Here is a 26914-nt window from a genome sequence, read left to right as displayed (position 1 = left end):
CAACACGTATAGTAGTATCTCATTTTGATATTAAATAAATGTGCATGATGCTTATTACACTAGTTGGTATTATTGTTTCAAAACGTGTTGTTCCGGACACGCAAACCGGCCCACACCAGACCGTCCCAGGCCCATCACGCCAGAGGTAAATCAGCCTCACTCAGCGGCAAAGCGATTGACGCTTAGGATCGGTTTCGAACCCACGACCTCTAGGTTATTGTTCCAAGTCTTACACTAGTAGGTATTAATGAACCTTGTCGTGTGTTAGTGTGTTACTGAGTTGATTTCAGTTATACAAAGTCATGTTAGGCCCAGACCAAGTCATTTTGATGTATGTGTATTATGATTAGTAAACTAACAGGTCTTGTCAATTGTAAGTGAGTTGGTTTATGTTACATAAAGTCTTATTATGTCATGGCAAATCATTTTGTTTTCAAAGGCCTGTGTAAAATGATAATTTGCCTTAGTGAACTTTGTCATGTGGTATATGTTACACAAAATCACAATATGTCATAACAAGTTATTTTGGTTTTAAAAAGGAGTGTGTATGATGATTTACACGCTAATAGTATTCAATGTCCTTGACATGTGTTCACGAGTTTATTTAGGTTCCATAAAGTCAAATCAACCTATAACAAGTCGTTATGGTGTTAACATCACACTATGATGGTCAATACACTAATGCGTATTGTCATGTGTTAACGAACTAGTTTAGGTTTCACAAAGTCATATTAGATCACAATAATTCATTTTGCTATTAAAGATGTGTTTGATGATTGGTACAATAATAGGCCTGAACGGACCTCCCCATTTCCATTGTTTATTTAGAGGACGCGCCTTACCAGATAAATGGCATTTACAAATAAACTAGTCGAGTGCCCACACGATGTAGCGGGAATAACATTTTAAGTTAAGATTGTTGGCGAGCCAAGGCTAGCTTGACTCGAACTTTACATCAAGCCGACTCAGCTCAGCTCTAAACTAAAGCTGAAATCTTAAAGTCGAGATTGTCTTGATTATTTTGATATTTATATAACTTGAGTATTATTAATTATATATTTGTAAAACATATAAAATGAATATAAAAAAAATAAAGTTGAGTAATTTGGATATACACGTCAAAGTTGTACATTAAATAGTATAATATTTAATAAGTGAACTTTTTTTAATTGTAACAAGTTTATTTATATTTGTTATCAAATAGATAAAGGGTTAGATATGTAACTAATGAGATGAAATTGTAACCATTTATGTTTAAAAAGCTTGTACATTCATGCATATATTTATGCATTAATAACTTGTACATTTCAAACCGATCATCTGATTTGAAAAAAAAATATATTAGAACGTAGACAAAAATAAGCCTGTTTAAATAGGTATGCTCGGATTTATTTAAATCATCTTTTGTAAAACATATTTGATTAAAATAAAAAAAGTATAAAGTTGAGTTAAAAGTGGGTAAACATGAAGGGTCAAAGTTGTAAGTAGTTCTTAAATTACAAAATTTGAGTAAAGTTGGGGTACCATAATTGAAATTATATTTGTTAAAACTAAATGAACGTTGGTTAATTGTGTTGAAAAGACTACTTTACCCCTTTGTGTGCATATACCATATGCATATATAGTAAAGATAAAGATATAAATGTTTTTCTTTTTTTTTCTAAATTAAATTTCCAGATCCTGATACGTGTCTTATCATGTCGTTCACCATTTCCATATTCTCACTTGTGAATACATGATGATCACCTTAATTTATTTCGTACATTGTACTCTCCAAGACGTGAGAAATGTGACATATGGTATGTAAGCTCTAAGAGCGTCCACAATAACAAATCTTCACAAACCAAAAATCAACATCGCATCAGATTTCAAATTTTTTTTAAAAACCTTAACTTTTTGCCACAAAACAAACCTTTACAAATCTCATTAGAATATTATTAAAACCATATATAATATATATGTATATATCCATATGAGAGGGTGGAAAAATGGACCCACCACCCCCAGCTTGCTTGTTGCAAGTTTGCATAAAAAAACTCCACCTTTCAAAATTTACTCCCACAACAATAAATTGACTTTACACTTGTTTGCCTTTCTTGCGACTTTATCCAAACCTTGGGCATTACACCTTGTTGTGGATGCTCTTATATATCTCTATATTTTTTACAGATGGTTGTGACGGGAAGAAAAAATGTAATAATAAAGAAATATTATTTATGTTAACATAGATAGATATGGGGAATTGGATGTAGAGAACCTTAAAAACGTTAAAAAATGTTAAAGATAAAATTGATTATTAGCTAAATTATATGAACGGGGATTAGGAGTCCAATGGGAATGCTCTTATATAAGTTGGAGACACCGAGTATTTACACCTGTCGTTAATATGGCTTGAACATGTAAAAAGAAAGACGAGAATGCTTTTAGCCCATGTTGCAATCGAAATATTGTGTTAATGTCTCTTTGAATTATTTTGGAGTCCTCATGCCCGAAATATTTATGTTGGATTGTGATTTTTGTAAGACATATATAAAGCACGGTTAGGCCAAATGTACATTGCTCTCTTACTTGTCATATCTCATCCTTAAAAAATCACATGATCAACAACATTTTTGGTCACTCTACCTCACCCACTCGATGTTTCACATTTCACGGCTTCACGCACACCACAATAAATACAACCTTGGTGTGATATGTGAAAGCTCAAATGTCTGTGTGTCCTGCGTGGCGAACTCAAAAATCACATTTGAAACCTCTGAGCTCACTCGTACTGATGAAACATAATATTCTTATTGCATTGAAACTATTAAAGAAAGATATAAAACAAGCTTAATTACAAAACTAATTATATGCACATCTAAGTATTATGACATCTGGTTTTTGACCCTTATTTCCTATCGAAGAGCCTTGAACAACCATAAACTTCACAGAACGAGTACATAATCATGAGCAAGCTTGCGGAAATTGCCAAAACAACAGTTGCAACTTTCTTTGAGAAGGCCATATCTTTCTTAACAAACCTCCAAGCCTTGATCATTGGTCTTTTGTTGTAATACTCTTTGAGGTCTTCAATTGTCTTGTTGTAACTCATGTAAAAGCTACTCTTATTCATCCCATTGAAGAGATCCGCAATGTCTTTGTCGCTCATGTTTCCTTTAATTATGCCCTTCTCTCTTAGTAACTTGACATCCACCTCAGTGTCGACGATGCCGCTCATCAAGTCCATGTATCGTGCCAGTTCTGGTGTTGAGCCAGATGTTGCCACTTCATATGCCAGCAGATTTCTCAATATGACTTCAGAGTAATCCTCAAGAGTAATTGTTGGAAGATATAGATTCGCTTTGTTTTCGTCGAACTTAATGTCCTTTATACCTGATAGAATTCATGATTTCTCATTATAATCAATAACTAATTAACTAGCAAGTAGATGAACTTAACTACACTACTAGAAAACTGGTCATTTGAGATCAAGAAGGCGGTTGCAAATATCATCATGGGTAATCATGTTTGCAACCTTAAGAATCCCAGACGCAAATTTTGTGGTCTGATTGTCCTTGTTGCAGTGTTGTAAAAGTCGGATTACAAGGCCTTGGAATCGGCGATTCCAAGATCCCCGGACATCAACCTTGCTGTCTTTTCCCAACTCGATCGTTATTACTCGCTAAGGTTCAACTCGGTTAAAAATCAGAGTACTCGGGATTACTCGGCCTCCAATGTACTCGGCCACCAACTTTTTTTTATTATTTTTTTATTAAAAATTAAAAATAACAACAAAACATGAATTTTTGAATTATGTTATTGTTTCATATGAATTATGCTTATTTTGACGCGAATTATGCTTGTCTTAACGTATATATAATATCCAATAATTATTTTTTTATTATAATTATCATGTCCGAGTACACGCCGAGTATTAACAGTAATTCGAGTACTCCCTACAAGGGGCCAGCCGCCTATCGAGTTTTACAGCGGTGTCTTGTTGCATCTGGATTGTTGTGTTGCCCAGTTTTCCAGCAAATAAAGCTAAACCCATACTAAAGAACGATAATTATATAACCGACTTATACCTCCATTCGTGCGTCTGAATTTGACTTGAGCGTGTTTGCTAAGAGACGACACCGAGGGGATTTCAATTTCTGTGACAACGGCTTGATCATCGTCTTCTTCTTTGTCTTGTTTACTTATTTTCAGGCCTAGCAAATTCGATATCTTCTCCCAGGGAATGTTCTTGATGACCTTTATCGGACGATCGGCTTTTCCTCTCATTCCAATTCGTAATCCCATTTCCATTACCTCTTCTATGTTTTCTTTTATGTCGTCGTCATCATCGTCAATCGCAATCTTTCTTATGTCAACATCATTGTCTTCCCAAAGTAATCCTATCTGATCAGGAGCTCGTGCAGCATCTTGATTGTTGACAATAGAATGATACATAAGATCAAGCAAATGCAAACAACCCGTCTTAACATTGTAATCCAAATCGTTTGCTAATTTGAGAGGAGAGTGTACCTCACAAAATTTTCGCATCATGGAGATTAACTCGTGATCACCATTTTGATCGGTTGGTGAGAGTCTAAGAGCCTTCCATATTTCATCTAATAAGTACATAGGAAGCTGGTTTTCGAGCACCATCACGTCTCTATAAAGTACACCATTGTTTATCAACCTTTTAGGCATCAAGGTTGATATATCAAGATAATGTGTAAAAAGACCAATCAAGAACAAGCAATCAATTGCAAAAATCCAAGCCAATGTGTCATCTTGAACGTTTATATACTTGTGGTAACAAGCACGGATCACGGGTTCTTTCTCTATGAGCCTATCGATCACCAACGACTCGAATGACAAGACTTGATCCGAGGTCAAGATTGCTTTAACCGCAGCAACTTTGAACCTCTCCATTTGGTATAGTTGAGTCTCAAAGTGATGGTAAGGTCCCAATGCTATAGCTAGAGGTACATAAGCCTCGGGCTTAAATCGACTCGCTGCTTTTGGGACATTGAACACACAAACGGGAATGTCGCTTATGTTGTCGCCACCTTCGTCTTCAAAGTTCTTGCTGATTTGATCCACCCACTGCTGCTCGTTAAATTCATCACTCAAAATTGAGTTGGGATTCATCTTTCTTTGCTTGAATCAAGCCCATCATAACTTAATATTTATAGTATTAATTAATGACTTTAGCCGACTAAAGAAAAGTAAAGGGAAATGTGTTAATTAGGCATCGTTGTGATCCTTTAAAAAATTGAGGGCATAACGTACAAGACAAAAACTTTATAGCTAGTTAGGTTCATGAACTCTCCTGGTGGTATAACGCCTTTTAGAAAAAAAAAAGAAAAAGAAAAACGTGTATATATCTTATTAAAAAAACATGTAAGCCAAGTCTGCGCTTTATAATATTAATTAATATTGGAACTTTATGTTAGTAATTAGTTAGCATCAGATTTTTCTTTATAAAATACATGAGAAACACTACAATACTATTTGTAGAAAATATACTAATATATTTTATCACATGAACGTAAGGATTGCAATTGTCTATTGTTGCAAGTTTCTTTCGACAAAGAATAATTTACATTGTTATGATATTACTTATTGTATTGAAACAATACGTAACACCGGTACCGTTGTAGTAAACTAGTAATCACTAGTCTCTAGTTTAGTCAGGCGATGTGATGGGGACTATGGATTAATCAAGGATGATAATTGAAATTAATCAAGATTAACGATAATTCACTGACGATTAATTCATTGATGATAATTGAAATTAATCATGTACATTCTACTCCGTGTGTTTGGGAGGCAGTCGTTCTTCAAGGAAAGACTCGAAATTTGTTTTAAGGGAAATCACCCTTAATGATTGAAGCCGAGGACTATGTTGAAATACTCGTTGAAGACAAATGTTCGAAATTCGAAAATTTTGTTGAAAGCCAGACTTTGTGGACATTCATACTCGTTCGTATGTTTTGAATACGATTTAGTACTAATATATATTATGTATCGTTCATAAGTTTTGATTCACATAGTGTGAGATGCTTTAGAGTTGAAACTTTTATAATACTAGTTTCACTTTTTGAAAATTATAATTTTTTACTGATTTTGAAAAACTACTAGTCAATTAACTTTATGTTCAAAAGTTATTTTTTAGAAAACAAAGTTTGAACTTTTTATAAACGTAATAGTAGGCAAATTCTTATAATATATGTGCAAAGCCATGCACGTATTTACATTATATATTAAGTAATAAGAATTGTGTCACATGCATGGACTAAAGGTTATTTAATAAACAAAAGAGTTCGAGTGATTCTCTTCTTAACCATTACTTTGCGAATAATATTATTAGTTAAAACCCAGATGTAGCAATACCTATAAAAATTAGTTTACATGGCACATATACGAAATCCTTAACCTTTTTTAAATATCATGTGATCATGTCTTACCTAAGAATACAAAAATTAAGAAGTGTTAATCCTAATGCTTACGTGTGTAAATACATGTGATCTAAATAATGAACCAGAACCACATAATTTTCAACAAAATAGCAGCCTTCGTTCGTTGTCGAAGATAATAAGGAAAATATGTTTCGTTGTTGAAGAACGAATCTGAATTACGATGTATAATTGTGCGCACGAATCAATGCTAGCTCTCTTCTTTCTTCCAACAGATCCAGATTCATTCTGAGTTCGTGATCGTTGTCATCAATCAGCAGAACTCTCGCGGATGGAATCTCGATCTCTACGGGGATCATGGCTTCAGTTCCGTATGTCAGGCAAAAGGGTGTCTCCAAATTGCTGGAATTCTTTTGGGTGCGAAAAGCCCAAAGTACATGAAGCAGTTCATCCACCCAACCTGTTCGTTTCGTCCCTAGTCTTGCCTTAATCCCCTCCTTGATAGTTCGGGTGGTCCTCTCGACTTGACCATTTGCTTGTGGATGAGCAACGGATGTAAAAATTTGAATGACTTGGAGTTCTTTCAACCATGCTTGTAATCCACTGTCAGCAAATTGGGTCCCATTGTCACTTACCAATTCTTGTGGGAGACCAAACCGGCAAATGATAAATTCCCAAAGGAATTTTTTCACGCTAGAAGCCGTGATTGATGCGACTGGTTTGGCTTCCACCCACTTGGTGAAGTAATCAATGGCCACTATCAAGAATTTGACTCGTCCCGGGGCTTCTGTGAATGGTCCCATGATATCAATAGCCCATTTTTGGAACGGCCATGCGGACGTTACTAGAATCAATTCGTTCTTTGGACGAAGGGTATTGGGGGCATGGCGTTGGCACGAATCACACTTTCTTATTTCTTGTACAGCGTCTAAATGCATGTCGGGCCAATAATACCCTGCGTTCATGGTTTTTGCAACCGTCATTCTTGGTCCCGCGTGTAATCCGCAAATGCCTTCATGGATTTCTCTGATTAGGTAATTTGCCTCTTCCGCGTCTTCACAACGCAAGATCGGACCAAGAAATGATCTCCGGTATAAGATACCGTCAGTCAACTGGTAATTCAAAGCTTTGTGCTTAATCTTCCGAGCCTCAGCCTTTCCTGCAGGAAGTGCTCCGGAGGATAAGTAAGCTATAATGGGTGACATCCACGACTCGACACCAGTTTGAATTACCAGGACTTGGTTTTGTGGAACAGATGGATGGTTTAGAACTTCCACACGAATATCTTTGGCGAAATGCTCAAAATTCGTTGAAGCTAGCTTGCTAAGAGCGTACGCCGATTTGTTTTCGCTCCTCTTAATGTGGACAATGTTGAAGGAGGAAAACTGGCGAACCAAGACCCTTGCTTGTGACAAATAAGAAGCCATGACATCGTTTTTAGCTTCGTATGTTCCGTTTATTTGTCCCGCAATTAGCATAGAATCCACCCGAGCCTTTAAATGTTTCACCCCAAGCTTTTTTGCTATCCGTAGTCCAGCCAGGAAGGCTTCGTGTTCCGCCTCATTATTGGTACTTTTGAAATCCAATTTGATGGCGTATGTAAATTCATGCCCCTCATGGTTAACTAGCCTTAATCCTGCACCAGACCCTTCTATGTTGGAGGCTCCATCCGTGAACAATGACCAAACTTGTTCTTGTTCCAGAGGTGCTTGGGGTTGTTGTTCGATTAGGCATTCTTGCTCTTTGTATTGCGGGACTTCCGTGGCGAAGTCCGCGAGTACCTGCCCCTTAATCGCTGGTCTTGGCTTGTATTCAATCGAGTGTTCACCCAATTCGATAGCCTACTTTGCCAGTCGTCCGGACAGCTCGGGTTTACTCAACACGTTCTTGAGTTTGTACCCGATTAATACATTGATAGGGTGGCCCTGGAAATATCTGTGGAGCCGTCTGGCGGCATAAACCAATGCCAAAACCAGCTTTTCCAACATTGAATATCTTGTTTCCGGATCCGATAGCGTTCTACTGACGTAGTAAATTGGTGTTTGAACATTTTTCCTATCCGTCAGTAAGACCGCCCCCACGGCAATGTCGGATGCCGACAGATATAGTGTTAATGGTTCACCCGCGTGAGGAGCAGTTAGCGTGGGTAATTCCATTAAACACTTCTTGACTTCCTGGAATGCTTGTTCGACTTCCGAAGTCCATCTGAACTGCGCCTTTTTGAGGCAATTCCTTAATGAGATGAACGGGTAAGATTTAGTAGCGTGGTTTGCCAGAAACCTGTTTAGTGCTACTAATTTGCCCTTGAGTGTTTGAACTTGCTTGAGAGATTCGGGGGATGGCATGCGGGCTATTGCTTGAACCTTGTCTGGGTTAGCTTTAAAGCCCGTGCCTGTAACGATTACCCCGAGGAACTTTCCTTCCTCAATCCCGAAGGAGCATTTTGCTGGGTTGAGTTTCATGTTGATGCTTCCCAGTGTTTCAAAAGTTTCCTCTATATCCCTCAACATTTGATCCTATTCAGTGCTCTTGATTACCAAATCGTCCATATAGACTTCAAGGTTCCGACTTATTTGTCCTTTGAAAGCCTAATCCATCAGTCGTTGGTATGTGGCTCCCGCATTCTTTAACCCGAAAGGCATCATTCTGTAACAGAATGTTCCTTGGTCAGTGCGAAATGCTGTCTTGTCCTCATCACCAGCTGCCATATGGATTTGATGATAGCTCTTGTAGGCATCGAGGAAGCACTTGAATTTGAATGGGGCCACATCATCTACTTTCAAATCGATCTTCGAAAGTGGGTAACAATCTTTCGGACATGCTTTGTTTAGATCTTTATAATCTATACACATCCTCCACGTTCCGTTGCTTTTTGGGACGATCATCGGGTTGGCTACCCATGTTTGGTACTTGATTTCTCTTATAATCCCAGCATGAAGAAGATCTTGCACTTGTTCATTCATGGCCTTCGTTTGTTCTGGGCCCATCTTTCTCTTCTTTTGCACAATTGGGGTGATTAACGAATTCACCTTCAACTTGTGTTCTGAAATGTTCCGCGGGACACCGGTCATGTCCGCGGGCTGCCATGCAAAAATGTCGATGTTTTTGATCAATAGCTGCTTTAGAAAGGTTCAGACGATTTCAGAGATGGACGGACCAATTATTACGGTTTGGTCCGGAAACTTTTTATTGAGGATCCATTTCTCTGGTTCAGTCCTCTGGGCCTGTCTTGGGACCTTGCTTGGCCTTGAACTTTCGGTTGTAAAACAAAGTCGGTTTACATGAATTATTGCCACACCGGTGCGAGTTGGAATTCCTACTGCACCATGTGCTGTGGATGGGTGGGCATTGAAGTCTCCAATTTCCTCTCGTCCCAAGATAATGTCATGTTTGGAAGTTGCTGGTAGGACCAAAAATTCTACTTCTTCGGTTCTTGACCGTACTCCGTCACTTAGTGTGACCGGGAAAGTGATAACACCACGGGGGTGCATTATCTCTCCTCCGAAACCAGAAACAGGAGCATGAATTGGTTGTAGTCTTTCTTTGTCTTATTCATCCAGTTGTTCGAAACATTGTTCGTACATAATATCGGACGTACTGCCTGTGTCAAAAAACACATATTGTGATTGGTAGTGGCCAAATTCGGCAGTAATTATCAGCGGGTTTTGTTACATGGACCACCTTTGATCCGAGGAAAAATCACATGTGCACTCTTCCATTCTTCGTCCAAATATTCCCTATGTTTTCCCTTACTTGAATGTCCCCCTTGGATCATGTGGACATTCAGATCTTTGATTTTCCTTTTGTTCGGGCCCTGACTATCCTTTGCGGGAGGTTTGCCAGTCCCTCCTCGTACACCTTTGACTAAATGTTCGAGTTTACCATTTTTAACAGTTGCTTCAATTTCATTTCTGAGAGCCACACACTCGTTCGTGTTGTGTCCAACATCATTATTATATGAGCAATGTTTTTTGGTATCAAGGAATGACTTCCGCGGTATTGGTTGAGGTTTCCGGAAAGTCATATTTTCAGTATTGAGAATTTATGAGAAAGTCTTGATAACTGGGTCCAACTGTTGGTGGAGCGGGATGAAAAATTACGTTTGCCTTTGTTGCCGATCAAAGATCTTGCATCAAAAGGCTTAGATGCTTCCGCACTTGGTTGGAGTCTTGATCATATTGGTCCTTTAGCTTGCTTATTTGGTCTCGGAGTTTAAAACTCGACCCTCGGTGGTTGCTTTTGACCACTGGAACCTAAAGTTTTCTCAGTTCTCGCATACAGCTTTGATGCTTTCAAGATTTCATCCCATGACTCGGGTATCACGTCTCTCCCCGTGAGTGTGCGGATCAAATCATCACAATGGACATTTTTACAGAATGCTCCCCTTAGCATATCTTCGCTTACCCTTCCGATGTTAAGGCTCTCGTTAGTAAAACGAGTAATGAAGTCCTCAATTGACTCATTATTTCACCTCGTAACATCCAGTATTTCTGAAGGGTCGCGGGTATGTTTCTTTTGTTAACTAAAGTGCTGGGAGAATTTTGCTATGAAATCATTCCAACTTTTGATTTGTCCGACAGGCAGTTTTTCAAACCACTCTCTCGCAGCTCCTGTGAGTGTGAGTGCGAACATGTGGCACCAGTACGGAAGAGTCCAACCACTGACTCCCCCGACTGCCACAAATCTCAACAATGATCGCTAGGATCTGTCATTCCATTATATGTTCCAACAGATGTTGGAATCTTCGCGTTTACTGGAAATGAAGCTTGTGCGATACTTGGAATAAATTTTGACTTTTCTGCAAAAGACTCCGGGACGGTATGGTTTCGAAAAATCATGCTCAGCATCGCTGTGATATTCCGCATGGCGAACAACTGGTCGCGGGTAGCTAGTCCCTCCGTAAGAAGGAAGACGACTATCCCCGCTATAAAAACTACCATCCGGCCAATAAGATGAGTCGTACCCGTCCAGTTCGTCCTCATAGGATGATACCCGCATATCAATGCGGGGACGAGGACGCAACCTTCGGGTTTCGCTCATGTTCCGCTCCGGTGGCAAACTGTATTGGATGTGGCTTCCCCTTATGGGAGGAGAAATAGATCTCCTGGGAGGCTCATCGTACGTCAGGGTACGGCCATGGAAACGTTCATTCCGGACCCGACGTTCGTACTCTGATCTTAAACTTTCTTGCTGAACACGAAGCCACTCGTCTGGAGATAAGGTTTCTTCAGTCCTGAGGTTATGACGGTGAGCTCTTCTTGGAGTAGAGTCACCGGAATCTTCTTCCAAACCTAACTCCGACTGAGTTCGATGGACTTCTCTTGGAACACGCTCTAGATTCCTTATATTAGAACCTCCTGGGGCTGTGACGTACCCCAAGTCAGTAGTTGGTGTAACAATGTTTCCGGTGTCTACCGGGGTAACACCCTTTTGTTGAGTAAACAACCCCCGAGCCGTCGAACCATCCAAGGAAAAGATTCCTGGATTGACGGTTTCAGCTCTTGCAACAGGGGTCGAAATTCGAGCAAACACATACGTTGCTCTTTCACGTGTTTCAAGGTTGAGATCACGCAGAGGTTGTGCTTGATTCTCCGTCGGCCCTTTAGGTAACTGACTCATATCGTAAAGAGAACGGAAAATTTTTTCGCTGTTTTAACAAAAGCACGGATTGCGCCAATGAAGAAACACGGATCTACTCCCCACTAATGGGTCCTAGATCCAATGAGTCCACAAGGTAGGATACGGTTACTGTCAACACGATATGAATACAATTCCTAAAGTCCAGTGACGTGAATCCTGCAAAACAGAACACCGTGAGCTCGTTACGGGAAGGACAAGAGGGGGGTCTTCCCGTAACCACCCTCCGGCGTGAGAATAAGTACCGTTCTTACAAGAGATAAAGTACTTAAGTAAATTGTGAGAGTATGGTGATTGTGAATGAATACCTCATGATGATCGAGAGGGTATTTATAGCCGAAGGATGTGGGAAGGTGATTGGACCAGCTGTCCCTTAGGAAGATGCCTGCATAACCGTCTGGACACCTGTCCTTGTGTGATAGGTTTAGCTTATACGTTGCATGTGCATGTATAACGACCTGGACACGCGTCCTCTTCCCATTTGTTAATGGGAGAATATTGAACATGTGCACGGTTATAACGACCTTGCCAGGTGTCACTAGATGATTGGCCAAAAGATCACGTATTGCCCAAGAAAGCATCTTGGTAAATCTTCTAGAAGGTAATTGGTTATTGACAGCTGTCCCAGAGCATTACCTCGTGGTCATTTACGCGGAAGGTTATTCCTTCTTGCGAATGACTTCTGAGGGTGCTATGATGCTTCCGCATGTGCTATGAGAGTGTTTCTTTCTCAAATGATTATGCGGATGACTTGTGTGCCCCGCGGGTGTCTTATGAGGGATTTCTGAGTGACCCGCAGGTAGTCCTTAAGGGTATTTGGGTCTTTTTGGTACCCTACCTCTATAGATAGCCATCGGGATAGATGGTGCAATTTCATCTGGCATGAGGGGAAAATCAAAGGTAGATACTAAGGAATTAACTTGGATTCATGGTGATATTGGTAAACAGAATATCCGTTATAGCATTAATAGATACATGAAAGAATTATAACTTGTCTCCAAAGATGAAGCTCGGAGACTTGGATTGGACAAAGAAAAAGGAGAATGGATTACTCAAATCCGAAAATTGGGACGCAAGAGGATCGATTTAATGTACGAAGCATGAAGATTAAGAGTAGAGTGGGAATGTGACATAGACATAACGTTGGTGCTTTTGGGCGTGTTCAAATCCATACATGGGAAGTATATATATGCAATAAGATAAACGTTTTACTGATTACGTGTATGAATATGTATTCTATTCATTTTAGATGAATATCAAATATGAATGCCTATAATGAATAGGGTTCCAAGAGACCGGAGAGTCAAGATGATAATGGTTATAGAACTAGAGAGTAGAGAGTAGAGACTAGCTCCATAAACTCATAAAGTGGAAACCGAAGACGAACAAGTAATCGGTCACATGAATATATCAAACGAGACCAAATTCATCCTCGACGAGTCGAAGGGTGCGAAGCCAAGCATATACCCAAAGGTAGTCACGAAAATGAATGCAGAATGAAGTGGAGGCGCTAAGTGTAGAAAAATAAGTCAATCTCAACCACGAAAGATAGCGAAAAGGAAGATAATAAAAATACCAATGCAGGCTAGTCATGGACAAGATAATGTGTGTTGTATAAGACAAGACATGAATTAGATGGGAAAAAATGAGACAACTCGCCTAAATATAAGAACGGTCTCATTTAGCTAAACTAAGACGCAAGTGTAACATGTAAGTATTTTCTAAAACCTTATAAAGTAATTATGTTTCTTCTAATATTATGTTTTTAGTAAATACAAAATGTAACACGAAAACATAGAAAGATAACTCACTAACTCTAATTTAGTGTCTCCTAGCTTTCCATGCATCAACCAACTTATTGAATTCTGGCATTGTACCACCAAGGACATGTAGTATCAAGAAATGTGTAACGGGTGTTTAGAAAAAGACTTTAAATGAAAATGTTTTAAAAAAATAACTTAAACATCAATAACTTGGGGCTCCACCGCCGTCTATAATATCAGCCATGACACAACTTGATGCCAAGGGAAACTAATTAATATCTACAAATTCAAAGTCAATTTTTGCAAGAAACCAGAATATTCGGGTTCCTTCTGGTTTCATAGGTGTATTCCAAGAAGCAGATGCTATTAACTATAGATTTTTTTTTTTTTTATCAAAAAGCATAATAATACAAAACCAAGTCAAAATAATGCTACAATGTACCACAAATATTACAATGACTTAGACGAGTTTAGCATAAACAGTGTTCCTTTTAGGGAATGATGTAACGTGTTTGCATTCAGTGCGAAGCTTGGACGAAGATATTCGGGAGGGGGGACTCAAAATGTATTAAAAAAAATCACAAACGAGGGGGCCGGACTCAAATTTTCGATTGAAAACGGCTAAATTTACCCCACGTATAAAAAATTTCGGACGAAAATGGGTAAATTTACACTGCTGCGCAAAAAACAGGGGTCCGGGGCCACCCCGGGCCCTAATTATACTTTGCCCTTGTTTGCATTCAAAATATAGACGTTGCGAGCAATTGTAGTTATTTGTTAGAATTTTATGAGATTGATCATCTCGAGTACACATGCCTTCTCTCTTTGATTGGATCTATAGTCACGGATATAAATTTTATTTATAACAGGTTGTATTCAGTATAAGTATATTTTAGTCTTAAAATAAACCTTTTTTTTATTTGAGTCGGAGACCACAAGATCTCAAGTTCAAATCTGATCCAACTAGGTTTTACCACAATAAGCCTTTGAGCAGCTTGTTTTCCCCAAAACAGGAGATGGAGGGCTTGACATTGGTTTTTACAATTAGGTTACCTCGGGTAGACGTGCTTTATCGTTGTTAAAAAATCACAAATAATTTAATATATCAAAATGCTAGTTGACATAAATATATCAAAACGTAAAACATTATATAAAGTATACTTTGGTCTTCAAATATACTTATTTGTATTTTGGTCTTATAAAATGATGTGATTTTATGTTTTGTGTGAATACAGAATTGTGTTCATGAAGTAGTTGTCTATTCTAAGTTTGACTAAGCATATCAATATTGATTGTTAGCCCAGTCTAGAATATGATAACAATAATAAAATAACCATAGTTTGATATTTTATCATTGGTTTGACCAAATCAAGTGCCTCATACAAGTCATATTCAACCAAACAGAAGGGCAATTACGTAACTTCCAAGCAAATAAAGTCTTATGTATACACCAAAAACTCAGTTTCTCCTTGGTTTGCCTCACAAATTAAACTCTTTATTCTTTCTTACAACTTTTGAGAACAAAAATCTTTCACAGATGACCACAAAAACTAGTAGTTTATACTCAAACACGAAGCCTCAGCCACCACCAAGGACATGCTTATGTTCTCCAACCAACCATCCGGGCTCATTCAGGTGCAGCCGCCACCGGAACCTTAACAAGGTTCCTAGTAGACGTACGGCCAGCCGTGGTTCATGGGAGTTGGCGGTTGTGGCTAAATCCAACCCGGTGAATGCGTTTCTTCGAATGATGATACGACCATCAAACCGTGATCATCAAAGGAGGAGGAACTTTCAGCAGAAGCCTAGTAGGTTTTGCATGCTGAATGGCAATGGGAACAGACTCACACTAGTGAATTGATCATTTGTTTAGAAGTTTTACTAATTTAATTCATTTGTTAATTTATTTTTTTTTTGATCATGCACTTTGTAATTAATTAAATTATGGTATATAGAGTTGTAAAAGTTTTGTAATGATTGTGATGGTATATTAAGATGTTATAGACAAAATTTATATGTGTACATGTGTATATATACAAAGACTCTTATTTGGAACATGCTAATAAGTTATTATAGCATTATACATACTTTTTGCTATAATCACTCAATTAATTGTACACTAAAACAATAAAACATCAATATGTCATGTTACTAAATCAATAAAACATCAATAATAAGTTATTATAGCATTATAAGAAAGGAGTCGAGATGCTTTATAAGCTTCTTTAATGGTGTTTTAGTCATACTCTTTGCATGTTGATGCGTGCAAACTTTGGTCTTTGCTCTGGTACTTCAAGTTTTAAAACTTGTTTATGCTTGGAATCGGGCTTAAGAGGTATTAGAGGTGTTGCCCATCTATCAAACGGGTGTGCGTTCAAATCCTGCAAGGTCTGATACATGTGGATTAATTATATGAGTATTTAAGGATAGATTGGTTGCTATTCAAAATAAACGAAAAGGTATTAGAAAGTTTTAAGTTCACACTTAAGTGAAATCGTCGGTTTTTTATACTGTCATTACACACATTAGTTAGATATTAAATTTAAATTTTATTAACTGCAGTTGAAACAATTTCTTTTAACAGCTAGTATTCTACCCCTAAATTCATCTAACTCGCATGCTATAAGATTTGAACTCTCGATCTCTATTACATAACCCTAGATACCATTGGGCCTTTGGAATCTAACTATACTAATAAAAGAAAATAATGAGGATGATGTTGCAATCCCACGTTCATTCTAGGCCTAATCTTTCTTCTCATTCATCCTACCTATCCATGAGTTATAGAGCAAAACCATATTAACAAATGAGTTATAATTTCCTTTCTAATTATCTAATTTATCATCTCATTCATCTCAACTATTCATTGGTCATGGGCCAAAATAATTTTGACAAATGGGTTATAATTTCATTTTCAATTCTCTAATTTCTATCTTATTTATCCTACATATCCATGGGTCATGAGACAAAACAATTTTGAGAAATGGGTTATAATTTCTCTTTTAATTCTCTAATCTCTCATCTGACATCTCATTTATCATAGTTATCCACGGGTAATTGGTCAAAACAATTTGTAAATGTTGTATATAAAAAGAATCAAATTTGTAATTTTGAGATTTTAGACTTCTTATTGTTTATACTATATATTTCTTGTTTTTACCTATAATTCTGTTCATTTCTTTTAAATAATGGATTTTTTTATTTTTATTATTTGACAAATCCCGTGTAATACACGGGTTCAAAAGCTAGTTTTATATATACACTAAACACGCCATATACTTAATTGAGATGGGAGGAGCATGCACCATTTTGTTTATACCAACAGAATCACATAGCAAACACCAAGAAATAATATATTAACCCATGCATGTGCTTGTAGAAGGAATCTAGGAACAAGAAATCATGTCAATAATGTTGGAATAAAGTTGGTGAAATACGTGTGTGTATATATATATATATATAATTATGCATGTAATCAAAAATATATAATTCACATCTTTTGTAATAAAAAGTTTTATAAAGAGTGGATACAATATCGATCTTAACTTGGAATATTTGAATTTAAAGTGAAAGAATGAAGATCATAATACAAATAATCCTATATATGTTTCTACTAATCCTTATTAGATTAAACAAGGAGAAAACTAATCTAAAAACCTCTAGGTTTTATAGACATGACAAATCCCCCCCCCCCCCTTCCCGTGTTCTAACTTGACTTTTTCTCGCTCGATGCTTTGAAAAAGTTCTCTTTGATCTCATTGTTACCCCGTAGTTATACAAGATTACTCTAACACATAATCTTATAGCTTATATACAATATTTGATTGTATCACAATTCTCACATCCATGCACATCACTGATTTAGAACTTATGTAACCCTTGTCTAGAACTACCAATCAAATAGAAAATAGACATTCCAATGTTTTTAATATTATTAATTTGTAAAAGTAATGTTATTCCCATCAAGTGGGAAGTCCAAAGCTTGTGCCGAACGCCACAAGAGTCAACTAAAATCAACTTATAGTAGTCATTGAAATACTATTCTTTTGTTGACCAATTCTCATTCCACCTTCTCTATTAGCGGTCCTTTTAAGATCCTTCAACCACCATTTGTGAGCCGTTCGTTTAAAAGTCCCTCACTACCCCGGCCCCTTCATTAAATTGATGAAATAACTTAAAAAACATTTTGAATTTTAATATTGTTTAATTAATAATGTAATTACTCCCACACCCTAAACTATACATTTTTCAAAGTAGACTTAAAACAATCGGCATTTCCGACAAATATAGTTATAACTATATTAGTAACTTGTTTTTATCCCTTATATTATGGGGATTATTTATATTATTCGTTTATAATATTTATTTATTTTTTTATTTTTATAATTTTATTTATTGTATAAAAGTTAATAATATACCTACGGTTTAATGATAAAAGGTTTCACAAATAAATGAGATGTTATAACCCAGTTTAAACTACTTGGATATGGTGAGACCCATAATCCGCTTACTTTTTTACCATAAAACTGTTCCTTAATTATAAATAATATCTTTGTTAAAAAAATCAAGTATTAACTTTTAGTATATTCCTATTTTATAGGATTTTCACATCGAATATTTGGTGAGGTTAGTTTTTAATTTAATGAGATGTTATACTCATTTTAAGTGTTATCTGAGTTTAGTGAAACCAATACCCGTAAATTCGGGTCAGATGCATAAGAAACCTACATTTACAAATAAAGCAATCTGTTGACTTAAGAAAAGTAGAGAGCAACCATATAACTTTTAAAAGTTTCGTTTATATATATTTAAGATTAAGATAATACTTGTATAATTTGTTTATTTATTTATTTCTCGGGTCTGCCGAATTTCATTATACAACTAGCAAAAAGCTAAAGACCAAACAACAAACAACTACAAGACGAACAATTTTTTGTCCACACGTTAACTAAAAGATTTAATCTCCTCCAAAACTTTTGACAAACAAGTTTGTTGAAAAAGATAACTTTCATATGTTCCTTATTTTCCAAATACACCAACAGGCTATGAGAATGATGACGTAGAGTGTCTTGCTTTTCCGATGATCGAGGTTGCTTGTTTCATGAATCTTATGTAAATCTTGTACCAAAAACGCATAAATTGGACGAATTTGACACCGCCAAGCGGTAAAGTAGCATGAAGTTATCAAATGATCACATGTTTCATTATAATCACCACATATCTTACAAGTCACCGACTAAACATCGATATTTCTTTTAAATAAAGCCAAAAGAAAAAAAATCCTCTCTATTTCATCCTTCCAATCGAAAATATGAATTTTCTTTGGAACCCGATTATTTCACGTCATGACGAACGGGAGAAAGGTAAAGTTTTCTTCATGGAGGGCACCAAGAACTCCCCCGAAAAATTATGAGACCACACCCATTTGTCCAAGTGTACCCCTAACACATTTCAACACGCAGTGTGCTCCTAGACTTTCATATAAGACCTTTTCAATTGTCATTTCCGGATTTGATATTCATCTACCATCTTGTAACATGTATGAACTAAACAAGATTTGACAATGCACGACGTTTCAACCTAATATAAGTATTGTTACCCTACTAAAATTTACAAATTATTGAAATATGTATATATTTTATTGTGTACCAAAATTTGTTTTCAATAAATAATACTAACTCGAAATGATTAATAAGAAAAAAAAAGGATTAGTTAAAGATACTCCCAACCGTAGAATCTGAAGAGAGCATACAATTTTGTTTTGCAGGTTAATATTTTAATATATGTGTTTTCTTATTGAGCTACATTATCATCATTTAATGCAATAATTAGTTACCAATAATTTTTCAAACATTTTTTTTTTTTTAAAAACACGCATGTGCAAATTCTAATGAAGACGGCCCCGATTAAAAGTAAAATATAATATAATATTGTGAAATGGTAATTTATGACATGAATCGTTTGAGTTGTTTGAAACACATTTTCGTGGTAAGTTTAATATCAGTTGGCTCGTATTATTCTTTCAATTAAAAGCCATAAAACATTAATTTGAAATACAGGAAAAAAAAACTTAACGGAGTGAAAAAAAGTTAACGGGATCCAATGAGAAAATATATGGCAAAAGGTGGGACTAGTGGCAAGAATTTTTTAAATTGGGATTATTATCTGCAACTGCAAAAATGTGGGATTATTAAATTTCAATTTGCCTAAAAACAATATGGTTCGAGCTTAACATTTTTAAACATAGGTGAGTCACTTCATTGATCTTAACCATTGTCTCTTAATAATTCTATTAAAATGCTACCTCCAAACTCATCAGATAGAGTTTGGTTGATTCACTTAAAAAACACTTCTTAATGATTAATGAAGTTTTTAATGAATCAGTTACATAGTCATGTTGAACGATTCAAATGATATCTCTTATTTGGTCAAGCCTTTTAAAGGTTCAGCACATGATTGCCCAAACAGCCCCTTAATTACAGTTTGGTATCCTCTTATTGATTTCATTTAAGTTACCTCTAAATCGTACAAAAATAGAGTGTGTTCGGTTCACTTAAAAGATATATCTTAATTTTTAATGGATTAAGACTACCTCTAAATCTATCAGACCTTTTAATAGCTCAACGTAAAAATTCCAAATATCCCTCGCTATTAGAGACTCGTTCTACACTTTGCTACCATAGCTCAAGTACACTTTGGTATTTATGTTTTTTTTTCTAAGCAATGTAGGCTATCGTAGAGCAAGTGGCAATTTGATCGGATAAGATTTAACTTTTCTCTTTCTGTCTTTATCAATTGGCAAAGCCTATAGATTAGGTGTCGATAATGATGAAATTAACCTTGCTTAAAGCTAAACATTGATATAATTTAATATAAACAACCAAAGAGGCTTTATATTATTTTAATTTAACGCAACTCCCAAAAATATCTTCTCTCGTTTTGTTATAAAAAAAATGATAGGGTTAGTTTCTAATCTTGTTAAAATCATGTATAATGGTTAATAACTTTCATATTTACTTTTTTTGGTAAAAGGGCATTGGTCTTAGTAAATAAGATTAAAAGATAAATATGATTACAAACAAATACATCTCCTATCTCCTCAACATTTTACCAAGTTTGAGCATGGCTATAATTGTTTTAAGGTATATAGTTGCTATAACTACTAATCTTTCTCGTACACTTTGTTATTGTATTTATCAAGTATTGTTTAACAACTACATAAAAAAATAAGAACTCTTTTAGGGGAACTCCAATCCTCTTTTACTACCAAGAGCATTAAATATTTGCATGTCGAACTGAAGAACGCATGATGTAATAGTTGGTAAACCTATAAAAAATCGGGCAGGATATTTTATATAACTTATAGTTCGGGTTATTCGGGTCTACCCGAATTTGAGGATTTCAACCCAGATGTTGATCTCGGGTCTCGAGTTTGAAGCTAAACATGTCGGGTCATTCAGGTCTCGGATTGCTTTGGCTCATGTTCAGTATTCAGACGCTGTTAAAAAAATACATCCCTAATTTACTCGATTTCATATGAAATACCTTAACTCTTAGATTCAAATTCGACACAAATCTTTAAGATTCTTTGCAAGCATTCCTGGAATGTTTACTTGGTTTGTTTTACCGAATGAGTTTGTCAAACCAAAGATGACGGTGTTCTAAATATACCCAAACTACCCTACTGAATTTGCCGAATGTGTCTCTTCACCCTTACACATATTATACATTAATATTGGAGACAACAAAATTAAGTTGTCACGTATAATAAAATATAGGGATATTGGTAGTACTCATAATTTTCACTCATTTGCTGATAACACTTCTAACCTTTGACTTGTTACTCATCACTCTCAACTTCACCTTATTTGTTTTTGTCACTTCCTCATTAACGCCGTTAGTGGAATCCCATAGTATATCATACCAGATTGTCGGATGCACTTCACAACCGTCGGATAGCCCTTGCATCTTATCGATTGGTCCTCTCTTTGTGTTAATCAAACCTTCGAGTTGCTGCAATCGCTTTCGTTAGATGTCCGAACCACCCTGAATCACTGGCCACTGCCGGCAAAGGCGAAACCTTACACGTGTCGTCTCTCTCTTTTCTGTTTCCAATTGTCTACTTCACCAAAAAAATCATGATTCGTCAAAAACCTATCAGCGTCTTCTCCCTCTTTTCTTTTCCAATCATCTGCTTCACCGAAAATCAGGATTCCACTAATGAAGTTATTCGTCTGTTAATGAGAAAATGACTACGACGAATAGAGTAAAAGTTGGAAATGATGGATAACAAATCGACAGTTGAAAGTGTTATAAGTTAACGAATAAAGTTTGAAAATAATAAAAACCAATATTCTTAAATAAAATAAATGATTAATCCACCATGATGAAAAACCTTTGATTCCGGCAAATAAAAAGTTAGAAAAATAAAGTATAACTTTATTATGTCCTACCATTATTGGCACCCTTATTAACAGTTATTTAAAACGGCTCTCACTATTGTCGTTTGGCGCCCACCGAAACCAACTTCCAATTTCCTTCATATTAAAAACCATACATTATACACCCACCGTAACCTAAACCAAACAACCCAAACGCCAACTCCTTTTATACTTATTATATTATTCAACTATTATTATAACTTCACACACCTTTTTCCAGCCCTATAAATACCTCACATGACTTAACCAATGTTTGCCAATTTACACACCCAAACTCATAATAATAATAAACATCTTTCTCTCTTCAGTTTAATTAAATGACGGTTTCAACACGCAGAACAATAACAAACGGGCCAGTTAGGTCCTTCGCCTCCACCACCTCCACCTTCTCCTCCGGATCGATTTTCCAAAACCGATCCGCGCCCCATGTGAACGTTTACGGAACAACAACAACTTCCTCGTCGTCTTCGGTTCGATTCTCTTTCGACAACACCTGTCCGATTTCGCCTAGCCGATCGATAACATCCGTTCCGAGAAACCATACTCCAAAGAAAACGTGTATGTGCTCGCCTACGTCGCATCCAGGATCATTCAGATGTAGTTTGCATAAACTTAAAAGCTCGAATAATAATAATATTAGTAGAAACAATCATCACAATATGAACACAAACACGTACCCATCGAACCGCCTCAATGCGAGGCGGTCCGCAATGTCCAACTCGCTTGTGCGAATAGGAACGGTTGAAGGCGGCGATTTGGTTAAACGAACACTTGCGGCTTTGATTTGACCGTCTTCTCATCAACAAAGACGGAGATCGTCGTTTCAGCCGAGGCCCAGTCGGCTTTCGGTCATGTCGAAGGCTGAGAATGTTTAGATTTGTTAATTTTTTAATATGTTTATTAATCGTCCTAAATTTGTGACGAAGTTTATCGAAGGTGTAACGAACAAATCACTGAAATCGATGAGCAGTTTTGAAGAATTCGAGCTCGAAAACGAGCTCTAAAATGATATAGGAGATCTGTTTAAGTGTGTATACACGGAACATATATAATAAACTAATATGTCTCTGCCGTGTAGCTCAGTTTGTTAAGAGGGTGTAAGACTTGGAACAATAATAGACTAATGTCATCTGTTTCCGTCATTATTGAAATCTAGTTAAATCAATTTGAACTCTGAATATTAAAACTAAGTTCAATTCGATTCAACCTAAGCTAAGCTAACGCTAACGATCTCTGTGTGTGTTGATGATCTGCATCTTCGTCTTTGATCATCTGCATTAAGTTCAATATCTCTTCAATATGTTTCGTTAGCTCGGTCTTATTCGTTAAGGACCTAAGGTTAGATATATTTTCCGTTAAAAACCAGCATTTATATTGAAATATAAGGGCAAACGAGCGATAAATAGCAAATATAAGTCGTTTTAAAATAATATTAATAGAAATGTATTTTGTGTTTTTACATATTCCTGTGGGTCTAATATTATGTGCTTTTGCAGGTACGTTGTCGTTGAGAGGCTGGATTTTGTATACTATCATATGACTTTGATTTTGGTGACTAATTGGACCACACTTGACCTAATTTGCCTATGCATTGGAGGACTCATGGACTATTTACAATTATTAAACTTTAACCATAAGTCTATAATTAAAAGGAATTTTAATATAAATAATTAGGAGCTGGCCGGTTTAAGTCAATGAGCTGGTAGTGGAATGGTAATAAAGAGACTTCGTGTTTCATGTGACCCAGGTTCGAATCATGTCCTCAACATCTACTTTCAGTGTCACACGGGTGATGATGAAAGACTAGGCGAATAGATGACGTTCACTAGTTGGATTCTTGAAATTAAACGAGTTTTATCTCACCGCACTGTCGTGCCTTCAAGCTAGTGTTCACGGGCATTAGCCTTAGATAAGAGTTTTCTCCAGATCAAAAGACGAGTATATCCTAATATGACGAATTTAATAAGTAGCTCGTTTACAAGATTTATTGGACATTAAAAAAAGAAAGGAGCTGGTTAATGTTGTTGGTGCAACCTTGTTTGGTGAGTGGTAGCTAGCTGTTAAGGAACAAAACAATATTATATAGACAATGGGTGGTTATTTGGAAACGATGATACCTAAGTATGAGTATGAGTATGAGGATATAATAATGATTAATGAGGTTAATGGTGTCTTAGATCTGGTAGACAACCTGAAAAACAATCTAGTGACTTCCATATGGATACAAAGTTATCTACTTTTACAACGGAATCTCACCAAATTAAACATTTTTTTTTTACATATTAGTCATAAATTATATGTTACACGAAAGTTATATGACATGTGAAACTACTTTTGTTATAAGGAGATATAGGTGAATACATGAACGAAAACGTCGAAATACCCTCTTGCTAACATGAAACGGTTTTAGAAACTTATTAATATTGAACGTTGCAACAAAGTAAAGAACGGAATGGATATGTCCACATACTGGTTCTTGTTTTCTACGGACATGACAACGTTCGATGGAGCATTTTATATTTTTGATCATGTATACGATGGTGTTTCAATCCTTGACCCGGCACAAAGGGTGCAAAAAATATACGTGTGTGTATGATGTATGTATGTTCATGTATCTATGTATATGTATTTAATTTATTTATATTTGACTGTTCTCATGAGTTGTTGAAAAGAACAAATATCCGTGTCAAACTCTGTCGAAACTTAATGAATAAGAGTGTGATTTAGAAATGATGTAAAAAAAACTGGTCTGATATTTATAGAAGTTAATTTTTTTTTAAGAAAAAAAAATAATCAAAACATCTAGTTAAACGATTAATTAATTTACAGTTGTACAATGAGAAAAGACGAGAAAAACCCTAGGCATGACTCGCTATCAGTGGGGCCGTAAGAGAGGGGTGGTGTTGCCGCGGGCTCCAAGGCTTGCCGTGTGCATCCAGTGTCATATAAGTTACACAAACATATCAAGTTAGATTAAAGAAAACAAAAGCTAAAAGGCAAAATTCAAGTTAAGATTCATATTCCAGCAGATAAGATTTTTAAAGTGAAGGTGTTATGGGAGCCCACTGCCTTACCAAACTTTTCCCTTTTGTCCAATCAGTTTGATCATGTGATCATGTCTATTGTCAAAATTCAAAGTACTCAAATCAAGATCATTACTTTTATAAATTAACATAGAATTTAATAGGTAAAAATCTTAGTAAGTATAAACCTTAAAGTCTATAAACTACAAGTTTTGAGTTTTTGACCGGGGCTCGATCGAGCAATGTTCGGAATGGATGAGAAGTCATTCAGCCATTCTAGACACCACGGTAGATGAGTAATAAATATTTGGAGACCCCAAAAAACAGTAGATGGACAAGAAGACAACAACAATGCCTTATTTTGCCACTCCTAAACTACTCTCTAATTACTAGGTTTGAACTTGGGTGATATTCAAAGTGTCTTTGACTTTTACCAGTGGGCTAATAAGCCGAATGACATTTTACCCTATAAAGATAAGTACGTCTCTCCCTTTGTGTATGAGAAGACATTCGGTTATCGTTAATTAATTCGCATTTATCACACTTATAAACTAAATTCGGGTCGGAGTCTAGTCACATAGAGATCTTCCCCATCACTATGGTGAGTCTAAGGACTAGCTTAAGATAAGCAACTAGATCAGATGATCGAAGATCCAAGCACTACTTATGAGGTTCATTACCAACCGAATGGATCTTTGTAGCAACAATTTGTTTAATTAAAATAAAACTATTACAATAAATAAAGTGTTTTTTTTATCCTTTTTTTAGATTGTTTTTCTTCAAAATGAAAGTTTATTTCAAAATTTCGGTGTCGAATATAGAAAAACAATATATGTTGTAAGTCTTGTTCAAACATCGTTTATCATATTAATAATTTAGTCCTTACTATTAACCTAATCAAGAACCAGTTAACCACTATTTGTCTGTCTTAGAGCTTCTCCAACGTTGGCATCCAAATTTGACGTGGATCCTAAGTGGAGGTATGAGAGAGACGAAAAGGAAGAGGGAGGGTGGAGGGCGTTTGCAATTTTGGAGAGAAACGTGGCGTCTACATTGGTTGTTGGGAGACGAGCAGAGAGATGCAGACCGGTGATAACGCATTGTAGATGTTCTTAAGAAAACAAACTTACAAAAGGAAGGGGTAAGTGTTCTTGCTTAAAAGTTAATAGAGTTGATGTGCCATATTGAATATTAGAGTGGGTAGGAATTTGGAGCGTCATAAAAGGACTGCCAGTTGGGCTTGATGCCACAAGTAGGTCCACTATAGACAGCCCACCATGCTCATGAGTAAAAATGTAAAATAATGTGTTGTGGTGCCCGTGGATTCGATGGTGAAGAGGTAGGTCCCAGCAGAGCCCAGTTGGTCCCGCAAGACTCACCTTGAACAGGGACGTCTGCGCAAAGGCCATCTGCTTCCGCAGGACCCACCATGCTCAGATAACCTTACGCGCAGTACGCAAGCTGTACACGCAGGGAAAGCCTCCCAATGGTGAAGTACCCCGCCTGTTCCCGCAGTTGCGGATACAAGCCATCAGGGAAGGCTACCCGCAGACAGCAGGGCTACACGCACAAGACAATAGATACTTCAGTAGTCACATGAAGGAATGAGCAAGACGGGAACAATCCCGCCAAAATGAGCCAGTCCGTATGATTCTGAAAGA

At 36.5% G+C, this 26914-nt stretch overlaps 2 protein-coding genes across 2 annotated transcripts in view; one reads left to right on the top strand and one right to left on the bottom strand.

Annotated features, from left to right (window-relative positions):
* LOC143568847 (110 kDa U5 small nuclear ribonucleoprotein component CLO-like) overlaps positions 1-26914 on the top strand; it is a 277562-nt gene that overhangs the window by 75432 nt on the left and 175216 nt on the right. The gene's annotated exons all lie outside the window — the stretch shown is intronic.
* Positions 2855-5323, bottom strand: LOC143567412 (putative UPF0481 protein At3g02645). The gene is made up of 2 exons (XM_077053847.1): positions 4068-5323; positions 2855-3372 (listed from the first exon to the last, which is right to left on the bottom strand). Exons 1-2 carry the CDS (start codon positions 5119-5121, stop codon positions 2888-2890), a joined length of 1539 nt encoding a protein of 512 aa, XP_076909962.1. The 5' UTR covers positions 5122-5323; the 3' UTR covers positions 2855-2887.

The sequence above is a fragment of the Bidens hawaiensis genome, unplaced genomic scaffold (assembly GCF_021521415.1).
Source record: "Bidens hawaiensis isolate Kalapana, Puna unplaced genomic scaffold, B.hawaiensis_p1.1 tig00001236_1, whole genome shotgun sequence".
Classification (NCBI taxonomy): Eukaryota; Viridiplantae; Streptophyta; class Magnoliopsida; order Asterales; family Asteraceae; genus Bidens; species Bidens hawaiensis.
The sequence above is the reverse complement of the archived record's forward strand: the minus strand, read 5'-3'. Positions and strand labels throughout refer to the sequence as shown.

What these genes read in the sequence shown, in the direction of transcription:
- LOC143567412 (XM_077053847.1), bottom strand. Translation starts at nt 5,121, where the DNA reads ATGAATCCCAACTCAATTTTGAGTGATGAATTTAACGAGCAGCAGTGG. An exon ending in ATTCAGACGCACGAATGGAG is followed by an intron (nt 3,373 to 4,067) that starts GTATAAGTCGGT and finishes GAATTCTATCAG; the next exon opens with GTATAAAGGACATTAAGTTC.